The sequence below is a fragment of the Sphaerodactylus townsendi genome, linkage group LG04 (assembly GCF_021028975.2).
Source record: "Sphaerodactylus townsendi isolate TG3544 linkage group LG04, MPM_Stown_v2.3, whole genome shotgun sequence".
Taxonomy (NCBI): domain Eukaryota; kingdom Metazoa; phylum Chordata; class Lepidosauria; order Squamata; family Sphaerodactylidae; genus Sphaerodactylus; species Sphaerodactylus townsendi.
In genome coordinates, this window is record NC_059428.1 from 45,983,255 (window position 1) to 46,001,572 (window position 18,318).

The 18,318-nt window shown below is 39.4% G+C and overlaps 1 protein-coding gene across 6 annotated transcripts in view; it reads left to right on the plus strand.

Annotated features, from left to right (window-relative positions):
- Positions 1-18,318, plus strand: part of NECTIN3 (nectin cell adhesion molecule 3) — a 78,924-nt gene that overhangs the window by 31,357 nt on the left and 29,249 nt on the right. For all 6 annotated transcript variants that reach the window (XR_007244329.1, XM_048494667.1, XM_048494665.1 and 3 more), the window contains 2 exons: positions 12,552-12,669; positions 16,010-16,161. Coding sequence is in view for 5 of the 6 variants with exons in the window: in XM_048494667.1 (XP_048350624.1) it covers positions 12,552-12,669; positions 16,010-16,161 (270 nt within the window). In the remaining variant the exon portion in view is untranslated. The remainder of the gene's footprint in view (positions 1-12,551; positions 12,670-16,009; positions 16,162-18,318) is intronic.

An 18,318-nucleotide genomic window follows, 5' to 3' on the forward strand; every position in this document is an offset into this window, starting at 1 on the left:
TAGATTTTTATACCGCCCTATCCCAAAATCTGTACTTCATTTCTTTCTTAGAACTTCTGAGAATGCTTGAACCTGCGGTGCAGTCTTTTTTCCTACCTTCCCCAGGGTCAACAAATTATATTGCTAGCATTGTCACTCTGGATACTCATTGTTAAATATCCTTTCCTCAGCCAGACCCAATAGTGTGAGCATTATCCCCGAAGCCATTAATACTAGTTGAAGAAATGTTGAATCAGTGGTTGGTTCCAGAGTTGTGAAAGTGGAAACATAGTGAACTTAGTGAAGTTCTGCTTGCACAAGATCTTGTGAAACATCTAGCTCTTTCCTCCCTATAAATTACAGTTCACAGAAATTGACTGCAAAAGATCTTGCATCAGTGGAAATATAAGTGGGATTCAGTACATTTAAATTAGTTCAAGCGGCTTCTGCGGTCAATTTATGTGTTTCCACTAGTGCAAGACAGCTAGTGCAAGCTGAAATTTATGCTGGATTTATGCTGGATTTTACTTATAAAATAAACTGAACGCAAGGAGACTTTATTTTTAGAATTATATGAAATTCAGAATATTCAGTAACTTTTCTCAGGCTCTAGTCCAGTATTGGAGAAATGTGAATCAGTCAAAAGAGATTAAAAAACATCAACAACACAGCATTAAACCTAACCCTTTCCCAATCTTATCAGTAATATCGTCATTTTCCTAACTAGCTAACTTCATAATCCCTGCCTATCTAGCCTAGCCCTTCTGAAGATTATCTTCTTTTTCCAGACTTGCTACCCTGCTCTTCTGCCCTCAGCCTCTGCTGTATGTGTATATATCCCCCTCACTCACAACCTTTTCTCCAATGAGAACACTTTGCTCACTACTCCTGGTTCTCTTTCAATCTGTCACTCAAAGCCATTTCTCCCATCCAATCTCTTTAGCTTTTAAACCCGCCCATCAAGTACTATTTTTTACAAGTCACAACATTTTAGGGCATTATTATAAACTAACACTAAAGACCATTGTGCTGAACAATATGGCGAGGTCTAGACCGCTGTTGGCAGCAGGCATAGCAGTGAGGCAGGATCTGTTCAAACGGTTCATCAACATTATAAGATTTCTTTGTATACTATGCTTTTTGTGAAGATTCTGTCAGAACTAGGAAGTAATTTGCCTTGTAGTTCATGGACAGTTTGCATTTTTCCATGACTGAAGCATCTGACTCTTGACAATGCAATATAAAAATGTCCATGACTGAAGACCGGTTCTGGTAGGTAGATACCAACTTTCTGCAGTATTTGACCTTGAGATTTATTAATGGTCATAGCAAAGGCAGAGTTTGCAGGGAATTGTCATCTTCTTAATGTAAATTGGTCAGTATATGTAAGTTCAATTCATGGAATAAAAACCATTTTACCAGATGCTGAATTGGTTAATACTTCTGCAGTAATCAAATTTGGTTGTAGTTCTTTAATTATTAGCCTTGCTTCATTGCATAGTCCTTCTGTATTGAGGCTTTGAAAACAGCAGCACCGAAGGAATTAGTGCGTGAACCTTCTGTGAAAGGAAAGCTTTCCAGGCAACTGGAAGCAGGGAGAAAGACAATTGCCTCTAGGTGTCATGTTTTGCAACTGGTTCTGTTGTACTTGGCAAAGTTACTTTTAATCAGGCATTGAAAATAGCAGCATTGAAGGAGTTAGTGCATGAACCTCCTGTGAAAGGAAGGTTTTCTAGGCAACTGGAGGCATGAGGGAAGAGGCAGTTGTCTTTGGGTTCTGTGTTTTGCAGTCTGAGGCATGCACAGCTTTACCTATGTGTTTTTAAGTCCTGTATGAGCTGGCAAGGGGTGGACATTTTGTTCAGTGGGTGTTAATTTCGTGCAGTCACTTTCCAAAGAGGAGGAGGAGTAGCTATTGGCAATGGCACCCCCTCTTTTTTGGAAAGCTCCTTCGCTAAGGCAGCAGCGTTTTCTCTCTGACTTTTGAGGACATATTTGTTTTCTAGGGAAGCAGGAAGTAGAATTCTTGTCCGTTCTGCTTCCTGTGGAGATCGCCTTTTCTCTTTTCCTTCCTACAGGGAGAACAGACATTTTGTGCCTTTCTATTTGCTTTATTCCATTTTTTTACTTCTTTCTGTTTTTTTTCCTCACCTCCCTCTCCTGTCTTTCATGCCTGCTCCCCTGCTCCTTCTGGACAGTGAAAAGAAATAACGGAGAGACTGAGAGGGAGAACTCATTAAAATGACCATGTCCAGCACCAGGGACATTGAACTCCTCTTGAAAGTTGAAGTTGAGACTCCTTTGCCCCTAAAGGGGGTACACTCAGCCATGCCAGCAGGCACAGCCCATAGGACTGCCTTAGCCAATGAGACAGAGCCCCAGCTCTCTCCCCACCCCCCACCCCGACACTAAAAAGCGCACCAAAAAGGACAACACAGACAGAATGGCAGCTGCAACTGTTCCCGCTGATGCCATCACGTTGGGTGGAAGAAGCAGTGCGCAAAACCAAACGGGAACAGAATGGTCACACAGCTCCTAGAGATTCCCGTAATCCAGTGGATCTGTCACTTTGCCATACTGGTAATGTTGCTGCAAATAATCCCTTTACCTTCGCTCATACTTCATAGACTTCGTTAAAGACACTATGGCGGAGCAGAGATGGAGAGATTCTACCAGCAGAGGCGGATTGGCACAGAGGAGAGGAATTCTTCACCCTCCAACTTGCCTTATACCATTAGGGGGAAGGGGGCAGGAGTGCAACCCAGACTCCTTACCAAAGCAGTGCTTAAATGCAAGATAGTTAACCCCATTAGAGACATTTCAGTTGCAGAACGTGTCTTAAACAAAACTGGACATAACATTTTATTTGAAAATGCTGAAATTCTGGACAATTCAGAAGGTTACTATGTCAGACTACACAGGGAGGCCATTGAAATTTCCAAACACCAAGACAACTTCAACAGGAAAGAAGAGTCTCTGAGAATTAACAAAGCTTAGCTACCAGTACTTAAAAACACCAAAAGCAAACCCCAAGGGCATGCTAAATTCATGAACAATGGATTCCACCCAAACACAGGATTTGCATTCACCAATACTGCTTCTCCTGCAGGGCATGAAAATGTGAATGAACTGAAAAACCCCACCTGGACTGAAAAACCCCACCCGCAGTACAATTGCCCAAATACTTACTGATTGGTTCCCCACCCTGGGACATGGACAATATATACCCCAAACATTCCCTTCTCTCTGGACACAGTGTGTAACAGACTTCCCTCTGTGATACACCACTGAGGATGCCAGCCACAGATGCAGGCGAAACGTTAGGAACAAGGTCCACCAGACCAATACCACACAGTCCGGAAAACCCACCAGAACCACAAGAAATATGCCTTACTTCATTCTGCCCTCAACTGAAACACCCCAGGAAAGTCATTTAGCGCAAACTTGATGTCAGAAGAGCCCTCAAGGCTTTACAGCATCAGGACTGAAGACACTGGGAAAACCAAGGTGATGTTCATAGCAGTTTCTCCACTTAATCTAGGAAACAAAATCTCTAATTCTTCCTTTAGCAAATGCCTAAAAGACTGTGTAATAGAAGCATACAAGGCTCAAAACATGATCCACTCTCTAGGATTACTGCTCAGCTACCAACACTGCATTTAGAAATAATGCTTTTATAGAAGAAATTTGCAAGGCGGCAACCTGGTTGCCAGTCTCCACATTTATTAAACATTACAAGATCAACACACATCATTCTACCAATGCAGCATTTGGGAGAAAAGTTCTGCAGCATGTGTTTGCGTCAGACAACAATGACCCATCCAACAAATAGAGACATTGCTATGGAATGTCCCAAAGATGTCCTCAGAGCTCAGAAAGAGAATGACCGTTGGTTACTTACCCATGAAAAGTCCTTCTTCTCGGAGCGAATGAGGATATCTTGCCTTCCCACATCATTGTTATAGCAGGCACTAGATCTGTATTCTTTTCTCCTTCCTACTTATCCTGTCTAACCTTATGCCTTTTTATCAATTCTTAATTGTTGATGTTTGCACAGTTTTATGTTTGAAATTGAAGTTAGTTTTTTAAGTGCTGGCTAGAGAACTGAAAGAGAGGAGGGCAATCTCCACAGGAAGAAGAATTCTGGTTCCTGCCTCCCTAATAAGCAGTGGAAATTACCCAAAGATGTTCTCAGTCATTCAGAAAAGAAGGACCTTTCATGGATAAGGAACCAACTTTCTATAACGGCTGTCTTTGCAAGGGCTGCTGGGAAGTGTAGTCCTTGGCCCTCTGGGAGCAGCTGGAATCTGGGCCCTACCAGATGTCTGAGGACTACACTTCAAAGCAGCCCTTGTTTTTTTTTCCCCTGGGAATGTGCTACTCAATTACATAGTAAGATAATATAAATAATACATGCACTGTGTCACAGCCTCCTACAACAATTTTGATATTTGACATAATTTCCAAGTTTTAACCATTCCCTATGTATAAATGTGTGGCCATTATATAATACTTCCTTTTCATTTCTCCATTCCCAAATGACCTTAACTTATCTGCTCTCACATTTCTTTTTCAAGACTGATATACACTACTATCCTGTTACTTTTAAAAGACAAACAAAAAGCAACATAATTAGAAGGTCTTGGCCTCTGTTCCCTGTTTGACCCTCTGAGGCAACTGGTGGCTACTGGTTGAAACAGGATGTTTGACTACATATGTCACTGGTTTGATCTAATTCAACAGGCTTTACTTATTTTGTTAATCCCATCTTATTTCTTACTTAGTTAACTGACGAGAACCTCATAAGGCAACTGAATCTTTTTAAACACATAATTGCTGTTATCACTCGTTGTAATATGACATTTTAATATGTTGGTTTAGCAAAAAACACATTCCGTCATTAATATTTCCTGACAAATTTACATGTGCAGTATCAAGTTCTGTCTTAATTTTTAATTTGCTTCAACAAAGGACCTAGATAAAGTATCCACAACAACCAGTAACCTCACTGGAGTAATTTAAAATCATAACTGCTGTTGAAAAAACATTGTAACTATTGTAAATGTGATTTACCGGTTTCATTTTAAAATAATAGTGGCTTTCTTTGCAATGAATGGCTTTTCATACAAAAATGCATTTTTTACAAGCAGAAACAAGTGCAAATGCCTTTGTCATTTACCTTGATATTTATGCCACCCTAGTCCAATTTGTATGACATTTTTGCAAGAGAATTCCTAATCTATGTTTTGATGCATCTGTTGGTAGTTTGCTTTGTCTGTCCACCTATTTTAATGCTAGTGAACTCTTAATTTTTTTAAAATTCGTTCTCAATATGATGTTTTAAAATAAAAGATCTAGATCCAAATGTGTTGGTTGCTGTAACAAATTAGGAATATGATTCCCTACAAAATAAATATGCAAGATATTTTTTCAGTGTAGACATGCTCATGATTGCTTCCACTAAGGCCCCTTCCACACAGGCCAATAAACCTGGGCTGGGGATGAGGAAAAAGAACTGTTTTGCGGGGGAACTTCTCAAGGATCCCGCTCTTAAAGTGAGTCCACCCTGTATTTCTCTTCAACCTGGGTTTTTGGAGAATCACATTATCTGCAATTCTTTTACCTTGTGTTGCATTCACTTGCAAGCGAACAGCTGGCAGGGAAGCACTTTAAGTGGGCACGGTGCCCTGTGTTTGTACAGGTCCTGCCTATCCGCTGCATAGCCATGCAGGGTTCCAGGGACAGTAGCATGGCTATGGGGCTCCATGCCTACCTGCCCACATAGCTACGCAGTGGAGAGAGGGAGGTAACCAAAAAAATCCCTGCACCTCCATGCAAAGGCATGACAGCAACCCGCATTGGTTCTGTGGATTCGGTTCACTATCTGCACAGAGGCATGCGAATGGGTAAACAAGAGAGCAGGTTACTTTGTCCCACCTCCAACCCGCTCTGCCTGTGCTGTGTGGCAGGGGCCTAATTCTTTTCTAATTCATTTACCTGGTAATTTCATGTTAAGGCAGAAAGTTTCCTTCATTCTCTAGTCAAGTTTGTCTAAAGTTGTGCCCAAAATAAAGTGTCATCTATGTGGACTTCTGTATTTTCCACATTGTCCACTATCTGGCAGGGCTTCTCAGGTTTTTTGCAAATATATATATAGAACTTAAACTAAATGGCAACCTTTGTAAAACTGTATCTGCCACATGGTATAATCAGACTCTACATAAATAAAGATGTTCCTGATATTAAAAAGCATTATATTTGAATCTCATTTAAATTCTTATATAGTTATTCTAAATGGCCAGTTGACTAGGCTGATCCTGTTTATAAACATGAGTGTACTTCCACCATGTATGCTGTGTATTATAGAATACGTAGAAAATGAAATAGCGCACAAGAGATAACTTCACATTTAACCAAATATATAATTAGTTGGGTGAAAACCATTAGCCGCTGAATTTTTTTCTTTTATTCTTTAATTTTAGTTTTAAAATTTCAGACTATCATCAGCCATGTTTGAAACAAATGCTTTAATTTTGATATGCAATTTAAGTGACTTTAATTTTGATATGAATATTACCAATACCCTGGTTACTTCTGTCAGATGTGACAGCTCTGTGATGTTTCCTCTATGTAAATATTTGAATGTGTCTTATTTCTAGGTTTTAATGTGGAATTTTATATGTATGTTATTGTGATTTGAAATGCAGGCCTGTGAGTAAGGAAGAGGAAGCTGGATGAATGATTGAAGAGTTTTATGATTGGAGGGTAGCTGTAACCCAGTGAGTGGAGTTGACTGGATTTCAGAGAGGGAGAGAATAGTGAAGCCTGTGAAAGAATTGAGTGAGGTGCTGTAGAGTTCTGTGAGAGAAATCTGTATACTGTGTGAGAGTTATTTGCCAAAGTGGCAAGTTAGGAAAATTCAGTGATGTGCAAATTATGAGCCTAAGTGGCAAGTGAGAAAATAAATTTTGTGACTAGGTTAATTTAAGAACTTTAGAGCACCTATCTGGAACTGTTATACTTGTGTGCCTGTCTGAAACCATTGAGCTTATTAACTGTATGCTGTTATACTTAAAAATAAACTCTGTGTTTAAGAGAAACAATTGTTATCTTTAGCTTAATGGGTCCCCTTTTACCTCAGAGTCACCCCCATGTGCTGTCCATCCTGCCATTCTATCACAACTACTTAGCCATCTTGTTCTTTAGGTTCAGCTAAGAATTCTAAGGCAAGAGTTTTGGGTGGCAGCAAAAATAAGGAAGACAAGGAGACAGCATTATGCATGTCACCTGAGAACACTACAGAGAGGTGCCTTTGCAGAGTTTACACATAAAACAGACTCAGAAAAAGAGAGAAAACCTTATAATCTCTGTCACCATGACTGACTTATTAATGGAATGACTCAGGCTTTGCAGCAGACGTTTTGTTTTGTTATTTTTTAGATCATACACAGGTTTTGCAATCTACAGCTAGCTTTAGTTGACACCCCCCCCCCCCGGCCGCCATTCCCCTCAGTTACATACTACTCTTAAGTCTGAGGATTCAGTAGTGGAAGAACATGTCACTTTACCTTGCAAAACCAAAATAGTGTGGGAGATAAACAAATTTCAGTTTTGCTAATATTTAATATTGATATGCATCAGTTAATTAACTACAGCTGTACTTGATGAATCTACCAGTTCATCTCTGTAGTTCTCATTGCTAGGGATAGGTAAAAGCATCCTGTAATAGCTCTACTGAGTTCTGGTAATGTAGAGAAATAATTCATTCTGTTTTTCTAAAACACCTGTTGCCAACATCTGAGACTGCTGGGTGTGAGAGGATAGTTTCTAAACAGTTACAGGCTATGGTTCATAAGAACCCCTGTGTCTGACCGTCTGATAACGTGCAAACATCTCTTCTTCTCATTGGAGAGGCAGCACCTGCCTGTTATAGCAATTAGAATGTTTTACTGAGGGTTTAAACAGACAAGTCATTGCCCATTGTAAACATAGTTCCCAGAATTTTCTTTAAAAATCTGGCACATGGGGATCCAAATCGGAGTTAATCAGGGGGGGTTAACCTCTTCCCCTTCTCATTTTTCTAACCGGACATGGCCATAGAAACTTCTATTTGCCCTGGGGAAAAAAATACAGGTGTATATTTCAGCATCTGCTTTTTAAATGGTCAAAAACAAACATGTGCATAGAACACCCAGCCAAATGCCTATTATCTCTGGCGTGTGCCCTGAGACTGCAGTGACCCAAGTTCAAATTCCCCATTCTGGCTTTAGCGTGGCTAAGTGAATCTTGGCCAGTGACCCACTCTCAGACTACTGTGCCGGGTTATGAAAATAAAACTGAGAGCTGAGCAATGTGAGCTCCTTGGGGATGTCTAGGATAAAAATGTGGAAGTTATACTTGTGAAGAAAGCTTAAGGAAGAAAATCCTGTCTGATTCGCAGATTTACATGAAAGAAAATCTAATGGCATTTTAAATATGATGATTCCAGATGCCATCACGGTCACATTCCTGTCATGTTATCCTTCTATGATTGTTCCTTCACTTTTGTGAAAAATGAAGTCTCATGAGGTGCTGTTGAAAAATGATTTTAATAATACCCTTATGTTTCACTGTTGAAAAGATTAGGGAAGAACTTCATTATCTATCAGTGGAAATCACTTTCTTCTTTTCTGGATTAGCCTCAAACTTGCTGGAAAGCAAAGTAGTCACTGGATCTGTTCTAAAATCTGTTCTGTTCACCTAATTGGAAATCTGATAGGGTAGAATTCTTCCCCATCCCAACTAGCTGTAATGTAACACAATTAATTTTGTATAGCTTGGTTTATAAGGCTGCTTTTGTATTGCAAACAAGTTGTTTACTTGTTAATCATGCTGCCCTTGTATCTTTTAGGTCAACTACTCCCGTTTTTACCAGTTCAAGGGTTTGACTGCAAAAGCATGCCTGTCCTTTTTAATACAAACAAACCAAATTGTCATATTCTGAGATTATTGTGTAATTTATACTGTAATTTTATCACATGATGTAATTTTAATGGCAGTAAATAACATTTTAAAACTTTTAATGTAATTCTCTTGGTAACTTATAGGAACTATTTGAACATAACTTATTCATATGTTCCGTTAAAATGTATAAAGAATATTCAATACAGGAGTCTTCAATCCTGCAAAAACCCTTGAAAGCAATGTGCTTTTATAGATTACACTTGCAGAATAAACATACAAGTAAATTGTGTTACATAAACAGAGAAAGCAAATGCTAAGCAGTACTTGTTGTAAATGCCAACTTAAGTTTGGGGTGGACTTGCTGCAGGTAACATTGAGGCAGGACATTTGTTTACTGTCTTTCCTTCCCATCCCCACACCCAGTGTCTTAGTATAATAAATATGAATAGGGTATTTGTAACACCCCCTCCTCTCTTTCTCTTTCTGTGTCTTTTTCTCTTTTCCATTTATTTCTTTATTTTGTAGGCTGCCACCAGGAATAAAATTCCAAAAACCTCTTTTATTTCCTTCTTTTCTTGGTAGTGTGTACAAGAGGTAAGGAAACAGATGGCATTTGTGGTGCTAAGGAAAATCAGGTGGGAGTTCCAATATTTCATTGAACCAAAATAATATTTTATTTATAACTGGTAGGAAGTGCCCATTACTGCAGGAGAGGAGTGAGACGCAGACCAGGTGGGCACAACCCATGTGAGGGCTCCCTCAATTGTGGCAGGCTCAGAGGCAGAAGCACCATCTTGGAAAACCATAAAACTAGCAGAGGCTGAAGAAAGACAAAATGGTAGCCATGACTTCTGACATTCCCTTCAGTCATTGAGGAGGTGGTCATAACTAGCAGAATTCTCCCACTAGCGAACCTGGAAGAAACATCCTCTGGAGAACCTGTGGATACAGCAGAAACCATATCCTGCCTTCAGAGACATGGATTTCTAGTCAGTGAGATAATTCTGAACCCTGATCAGTTCACAGAACACCTAGGAGTCATAATAGACAAGCTGGTAGTGACAGACAGGATAACTCAGAAGATCAAGGAACCGATCCTACAAGTGATCAAGGCAAGAACCTTCCCTCCCATGGTCTTTTCCAGTTTGATGGGTCTGATGATCTCCAACACTGATGCCATACAGTGGGGGGTGCCTGCACTCTAGAGGTCTCCAGCAGTTCCTTCAAGTCTTCCAACTCAGAATTGCCAACAAGGTCAACATGTCCCTAGAGGTTCGCAGATCAGTGAAATGCAGTTTCACCTGATGGACATGGAAACCCAACATCCTACAGATTTTACTGGATGAAAGAGGTCATTCTGATATTTATGGATGCAAGCCTGTTCGAATGGGGAGCCACCATTAATGGAATTCCAGCACAGTGACATTGGAATTCTCAGGAATCCAGACTTTGGATCAACCATTTCAAACTCCATGTAGTATTTCTAGCCCTCTTGACCTTCCAGGATAGAATCTGTCACTTTCATACCCTGATAAGGGTGAACAATACAGCAACAAAGACCTATCTGAACAAACAGGGATACTTGAAGTCAGCCACTCTTCACTGAGAGGCACTCAAAATCATTCTCTGGATGGAAAACAACCTGTTGTTACTGAGAGTGGAGCACATCGGGGGATAGTTAACACCAAAGTGGACTGACTCGGTTTCCAACAGATCCAATCAGGAGAGTGAAGTCTAAAAAGAAGTATGTTCCACTTGATTTTCTAACAGCTGGGCCATTCCCACATGGAACTTAGGGGAAAATTTGGCATAGACTAGATGTCAGAAGATCTTAAAGGCATTTACCTTGAGAACCCAGGACATTAGAAAACCAACAGTATGTTAATGCTATATTGCCTCCAAATATGGGTAGGAAGCTAACCACTCAAACAATAAGCAAGTGCTTAAAGGACTGTATTTCAGAGGTGTATAAGGCACAGGCCATCACTCTTCTTTCAAGCATTTCACTCTGTCCAAAGTGCAGCTGCAAATGGAGCCTTTTTGAAGAATGTGTGTGTGGAAGAAATTCGTAAGGCCACTATGTGGATGTCCATTTCCACATTTTAACACCTATAGCTCTGCTGATGCAGCCTCTGGGTAGAGAGTTTTGCAACGCATTGTAGACAATGACATACAGTGGTCCGCATTGTTTAAGGGACACTGCTTGAGAAAGTTCCACAGATGTCCTCTGGCTCAAGTGAGAATGACCACTGTTACTTAACCATGGAGGGTTTTTCTCTGAGCCTGAAGACATCTTGCTTCCCCATGTCATCATGATGTTATAAGGAGGCAACTGTATATACCATGTCCACTATTTTATTTATTCTGGCTTCGTGTACCTCTATCTGTTATTTCATTAAATGTTGACAATCGTTATATATGTCATTAGCTCTGTTCTCTGAGATGTTGTGGCCCTGGTTGTTTGCAAAATTAATATGATTATGACTGAAGCACTGCTGTTCAGAGTTTTCAAAACAGAGGACATGGTGACACCCACAGGACATAGGAAGGTGACGTTCTAGTTCCTGTCTCTTCTAATTGGTGGAAATCACCCACCAGTTACACTTCCTACCAGTTACACTTCTGTTTGTTGGGATTAAATTTCCCAAACTGCCTCCAGACACCTGTTCATGGTTTGCACAGCCTTCCTGGGATCTGCTAGACATGGCAACTCAGCCAAAATATCCAGATAACTCATTCCAGCTGCTTTAATTAACAGGGTTAATTTCCAGGCATAAGGTGACAAAGACTGTTTTAGTCCCATAACCAGGCTGGAAACCAGACTGGAACATATCCAGACAATCAGCTTCCTTTGGAAATTCCTGAAGCTGTCCAGTCATCACTTTTTAAATCACCTTGCTAAAGAATGGTACATTTGAGATTGATTGGTAGTTAACCAGCTGCCCTTGGTCCAGAAAAGGTTTCTTTAGAAGTGAATGCACCACTACTGGTGACCTCTCCCTTAATTAGGGAGACATTTATTGTCTCCAAAACCCATTCTGGCTTCCCCTCCCCCTGCCACTCCACAGATTTAAGCAGACAGAAGGCACAAGGGTTGAACAAGCAGGTGGTAGGTCTCAAACTTCCAAGAATCCAGTCCACATTTTCAGACTGATCAATTTAGATACATTTTTGGTAGTCCCCCACAACCCTAATCAGTAGTATGCATGTGGCTCCTATTCTTGATTCAGACTTGTAGCTGATGTCTGTGTATGGCTTTTGCTGTCCCACGGTTAATATAATTTTTTTCCCTACATTTAAAAAAACCCCAGAATTTGGTGCTTGTGGGAATAAAGCTGAAAATACAAAAAAAAAGGAATTAATGACCCCCTCCCCTTTTTGTAATAGTAGCTTTTTCAAATGAGTCTTTTGGTTGCTGTCCCAAATAGCTCATCTCTGTTCTGTCTTGAACCATATTACTTGTAAATACATTGACAGGAAGAAGACTGAAATATATGAAAATAACGTATTCCCAACTTGAAGATGTGAAAGTATTTAAAAGGGAGCCTGTTTTTAACTGTTAAAGTCTAACATTATCTCCTTGAAGATCTGACATGTGTCTTAATCACTAATTACAATTATGTTTGTAGATTCACCTGAAGTTACAGTAACTGGGTATGATGGCAACTGGTATATTGGCCGAGAGAATGTTTTACTTAGATGTAATGCTGATGCAAATCCACTACCAATGGCGTTCACGTGGAGTCGGTAAGTTCTAATCTAAATATATTTGATACATTAGTTTATTTCCTTTTGCTGTTTATGTTCATAAAGATGTTTTAAACTATTTTAGGTTTCAAGCTGAATTCTTTATACCGTGCTAACAAAGTCTTTGCACACTATGTTGTAAACTAATGTAGATATAAGTTAGTAATTCATTAGTTCAGGGTATAATGATATTATAATTTTTTACAGTTTCCTTGTGTTTGTGTGAGGGGGAATAGATTCTTGGAAGTTAAGTGATTAGCCATAATACCTTGTTGGAACCTCAGTGACTGGAAGTTGGTTATATTCAATATCTGCTAGCAAAACGGAATTTCTCACCGTTCCCACTGCTCTCTCCCTGTCCCACGTATCAGTGGACTCTCTGGAATAGCTTAGGTCACAAAGTTGGAGATTGGGGATGGGGGGCCAGTTGAAATGCCTCCCATTTCAGCAATTGACACACCTTTTATCATTAGAAGGAAGTGACAAGATACAAGCCTATGTACCTCTCTTTACCAGATACTGGGAGCATTGTAATAAATGCTGTTTCAGAGTAACTGGTTGGTTTTGTAAATGGATTTATCTTCAGCTTTATTTGAAGAGAACAGTGCTTTCTAAACCTTACATATAGTCATGTAAGAAATGAAACTGATATACTATTTCTATACTAATGATAAAAAAGGCTTTGTTGAACATCGTATTCCAAAGGATAGAGATAAATATGCATACACTTTAGTAGTAATCTATGTCCCTGCATTTCTTCTATCTATGTAAATGGAATAGTTTTAATAGCTAAGCTGGGTTTAACAAATGGGTTTAAAATATAAAGAGCATTTTGAGAGGGTGCTGTTCAAAACTGACCAGTGACTTTCAAATGAGAGAAACCTCTGATTTCAATCACTGTTAGGGAAAGAATTGGTTGGTGAGCTTTCCCTTCTTGCCTTCTTTATTTCTATTTACCTCTGGCTTCTTTCCACTTTGTATGTTGCATGGGTGCAAATGGCAGGCATTCCATTTTACTGTCTCCTGGAGATATAACATTTTCCCTGCTTTTATTGGCCTGTGTGGAAAGGGCCCCTGTGTTCCTTTGAGTCATTAGTGAAGTTTCTGCCCCACCTCCTGATCATTTTTCCCCCATAACAGGTCAGGTCAATAAGCTACTTTCTACTCAATTTGTAGGTATACATGTCTTGGTAGTTTGCTGAAGAGGTGAAAAGTTCAACTGTCAAGTCAAAATGACCACAGAAAGCACACAACATGAAGCAATTTGAAGCATATTTAACATTTAGTAGGATAAGCATTATTGTTTGCTGGAACATTTCTGTGACTTCCATCTTGTTTCTGGTGTTATAGGGAGTAGAAGTTATTTATTGTAGATAACAGGAAAAAAATAAGTCACTATGGAATATAGTTTAGTCATTATTCAGTTTGAGGCTACTGAGGCTATGTTCTTCTTTTCTCCTATAAGCCCTTTTAATACCATAAAAGATTACTCTTGGAGTTTCAGGACCCAAGAGAATTAACAGCTGCAGTGGGTGAGAATCAAATCCCCCCTCCTCTTGCTATCTTTGACGGATTAGGCTTTAAAATGGTTAATTTGAAAAGGTGTAGTTCAGCCAGAGCAGGAGCACCAAACGCTATCCAGAGTACCACTTGATTAGCTGGCTGAAATGCAGTAGCCAGGAGCCACAGATAGGGTGTGCTGGCTCATATGAAAGCAGAAAATGCTTGTTAGAAAAACAGAGTTTGAAGAGTTTGACAGATTAGGGAGATTTCATTGAAAGCAGCTTGTGAGCTTGTGTCAGTCCTCAGATTCAGTCAGTGGAGATTGTGTCTAAAGGCAGAGAGAGAAAGAGAGAACGGCTAGGGGGCCAGTGTTCTCAAAGACATCTCAAAGACTGAGAGGAAAGAGTCTTGTTTTCACTGGGGCTAGGAGGCCTAGTGGTGATGGAAAACAAGAGGGAAGCTTATCTCATAGACTCTATGACATAGAGACACTCCTAAGACCACACAGAGGGCTTGGCTATTGTCTCATGAGGAGACCACACCTAGATACTGGAGCCATAGAGCCCATGAAGGTGTGTTTAGCTTAACTGGCAGAGTTAAATGTTGGTTTAGTGAAACCTCAGAGCTTAATCTTTCCCATGCCAGTGTGAGTTCCCTTTGGAGGCCCGTTCCACACAGGCTAGAAAGAACAGCGAGGGGCCAGTAAAAATGCCGCGGGAGGGGGGAATCTTCGCACCACTGTCACTGCTGGAGTGCAACGGCATTCTCCCCCCACAACAGCATTTTTGTGACTTACTAGTTGAGCAAGTCTTCTAGAAAGCGGCGTCTTCCCACTGGCGCCATGTAAAGGGCACTGGCTTGAGGGCACCGCCTTTAGGCACTGCCTGTTTATTTTGTTTTCCTACATTTTCTTCCCTCCAGCTCCAGAGGGCAGGAGGGACACACCCACGTTGCCCTCCAACCCCTGGGCATGTCTCTCCCTCCCTCCGGAGCTTCGGAGGGAAGAAAAGGTATGAAAACAAAACAGACCTGAGGCGGCTCCATATGGAGCCGCCTCTGCAGCCCGGAGCGGCTTCAGGGCTGCCTGCATGGTCCTATGCGAACGATCCCGTGGCTTCACCGACATGAACGGGCCAATTTAAGAGTGGGAGTTTTAGGAGAGTGTTTAGAACCGTGTTGAAAATGTTTACCCTAAATAGAGACACCTGTGCGTGTGTGTGAAGTTATCTGGAAACTGAAGCCATATTTAAGTGAATCCCAAGACACAAAGTTAGGATAAACTATATATACAGACTTTTGGGAAGTTGCTTGATATATATCCTTAATAAGTTTACAGTCTGAATGGGAGTGTCAAACAAGGATAATTTTATCTGCTGAACAGGTTGTTAAGAAATTTGTGACACCCCTTCCGTGCCCTTGCAGCTTGTTATTCATATGGGTTTTACACCTTCATATGGGTTTTAAATTCATATGGGTTTTAAATTCATATGGGTTTTAAACCTTGGGATTAATTTTTCTGGGGTCAAAAGGGACTGCAAGTGCAAAGAAGAATGTGGGAAAACTCTGAACACTGTCCCGTGATGCTTTATTTGATAGTGTAGAAGAATTACAAGGTTCTATTAGAATTAGCATTTTAAAATCATATTCAGTAAGTTTATATTGTGTGTTTCTGACAAAGTGAAAAATGCAGTATTGGTGTGTATTATGCATCTTGGTTTTATAGGGAAGATTTAACCAACGATTTCTAAAGGCTCCCAGTTCTGATTCAAATGAAATATTTTATTTTAGCTTAATTCACAGAATATTCAAACTGCCTCTAAACCTTTTGTTAATTCAGGTTGGATGGACAATGGCCTGCAGGTTTACAGCCTTTAAATAACACCCTACATTTTCTCAGTCCATTGACTTACAATTATACTGGAACTTATGTTTGTAAAGTGGCCAATTCTCTTGGCCAAAGAAGTGATCAAAAGACTATCTACATACTAGGTGAGTTGTTTTTTCTGTAGTATTAAAAACATAAATTTCTAGAGATATTTTGTCAAAAGCATAATTGTTAAAATGGAGAATTACTTGTTTTTCCTCTTAATTTTAGTAACTTGAAAGAACTTCAAGGTTGCTAATACACTCAGTGAGTTAACTTGGTTCTTGTTGCATGACATGTGTTGCATCCCTGTATATTTTTGCTGATGTATCTGACCACAATACAAGTGGTCGTCATGTCGTGATTGTAGTAGATGGTGTACCATAATTTAAGACCAGTCTTGAGAACACGATGGTGCATACGCTAAAAAATAAACAAGTGGGAACAGTTTCTGCCTCTCGTAAGACTACTGAGTGTTTTCTTCAGAACTGTAGCTAGAAGCAGAAGCTGAAATATAAACTTCAGCATTGACTGGGTAGGAAAATTTCATGTCTTGATAAGTATTAGCAGTCGTTCTTCCATATTGTAATAGGGAAGCTAATATGACATGCTAGTTAGTACTGAGCTATATAATAGGATGGCAGCAGGATAATGTATGTGAAGTTCAACATTATGTGGATGTTATTACAGACATGTGTAGCATACATCCCTTTGTTATCATTTAGCCAGCTCTGTCATTTTTCAACCTGCCAAGTGAAGCCTCCCTAATAAAATTTAGTTGAAGAAAATATGGAGGGGAAGTTCTCTGAAATATGGAATGGCAGCTCATTGTCAGAGAAATCTGTTCAAACTTTGGCAACTGTTTCTCTTCCTTCCCTTCTTTATCTTCTTGAATATTTCTCTTTTGTTGAACAAAGATGAAGGAGAGAAGCCTGCTTCTAGGAATTAGTACCTGTGTCAGTGCAGTTGTGAGCGCTATTCCTCTTTGCATCATTTGATTTTTTTTAAATTTCAAGGACACACAAAATAGTATAGGAAGGGGAAGGAAGAAGGTGTATGTCATGATCTCACATACTGTAAATATGGGTCAGCAGGTTCAGCAAGCATTCTTTCAGATGCTTCTGGGACTGATAGTTTTAGGCTTTTTTCCTTCTGGTTCAAAATAGGTTTTTAAATTCAGTTTATTATTGGTAATTTCATATAAATGTAATTTCGACATAAGAAAGGCATGAAGACTGATACTGAGATTTTAAATGTCATGTATTTTGCTTACTCGTTGCTTAAGTTAAAAGACCTCTTTTCAAAAAAATTTGGCTTTAAGAAGCCAACCCAGAAATTTGGGAGCTAGACCCATTTTTCAGCCTTCAGGGTTTTTTACTTGAATGATCACATTTTTTTAGTTGCTGCCATAAAATTTAATCCTAAACTCTTCACAGTTTCTCACATTTTTAGAAAGCTGTATCAAAGCATTGTAATGTATAATAAATACAGGGGAGTCCTTGTTGTCACCAACAAAAAGCTATCTAATTGTAACCTATCTTCTCCCCAGTTTCTCATATTACATTGCTGCTTTAAAAAGCTCCATTTAATTGAATATTGAAGCAATTACAAAAAGCAACTAGGTAAGAAAAGGACCACCATTTAAGGGTGAAAAGTTAACATACAAACAAGCAGTGACATGAATTTCAAGCATATTCATTTGATGTCATACAACAGAACATATTTTGATGTGAAATAAGTTTTGTAGTTCTGAAGATTGCCAAGATAAACTTCAAATAAAATAATTGCTGAAATTATTGCCACAATGAAATTTCTAGGTGTCATGGCACCCTAGTAATTGGGATTTGTTGAGTCCTGCTTCATTAATCTTGTTAGGTCAATTACAAATTACAGTAAAATAAATTTCTTTGTAATGAGCTGTGAGAAGTAGTTCAGTTTAGATTGTCTGCAAACACTTTACTGTCCACTAACGTTCCTTGTAAGTAAATATTTTGTGGGACAATTTGTCTAGTCTAGTTTATATGTTTATATAATGACTTGTAACTTAAGGTGTCATTTCAGTTGGCTATTAAGACAAGATTAAATTCAGTTTGAGAAATGATGTAAAATGGATATTGTACTGTGAAGGGTGGACAAGGTTGATATTTTTGCATCTTGCTGCTATCTTAACATTATTTCCTTTCTTTTCATCTACTTATCCAAATTTATATGACACTGTATAGTAAAGCACTCTATTTTTTTGAATTCTACATAAATATAAAACGTGTGCAGTAAATATTAGA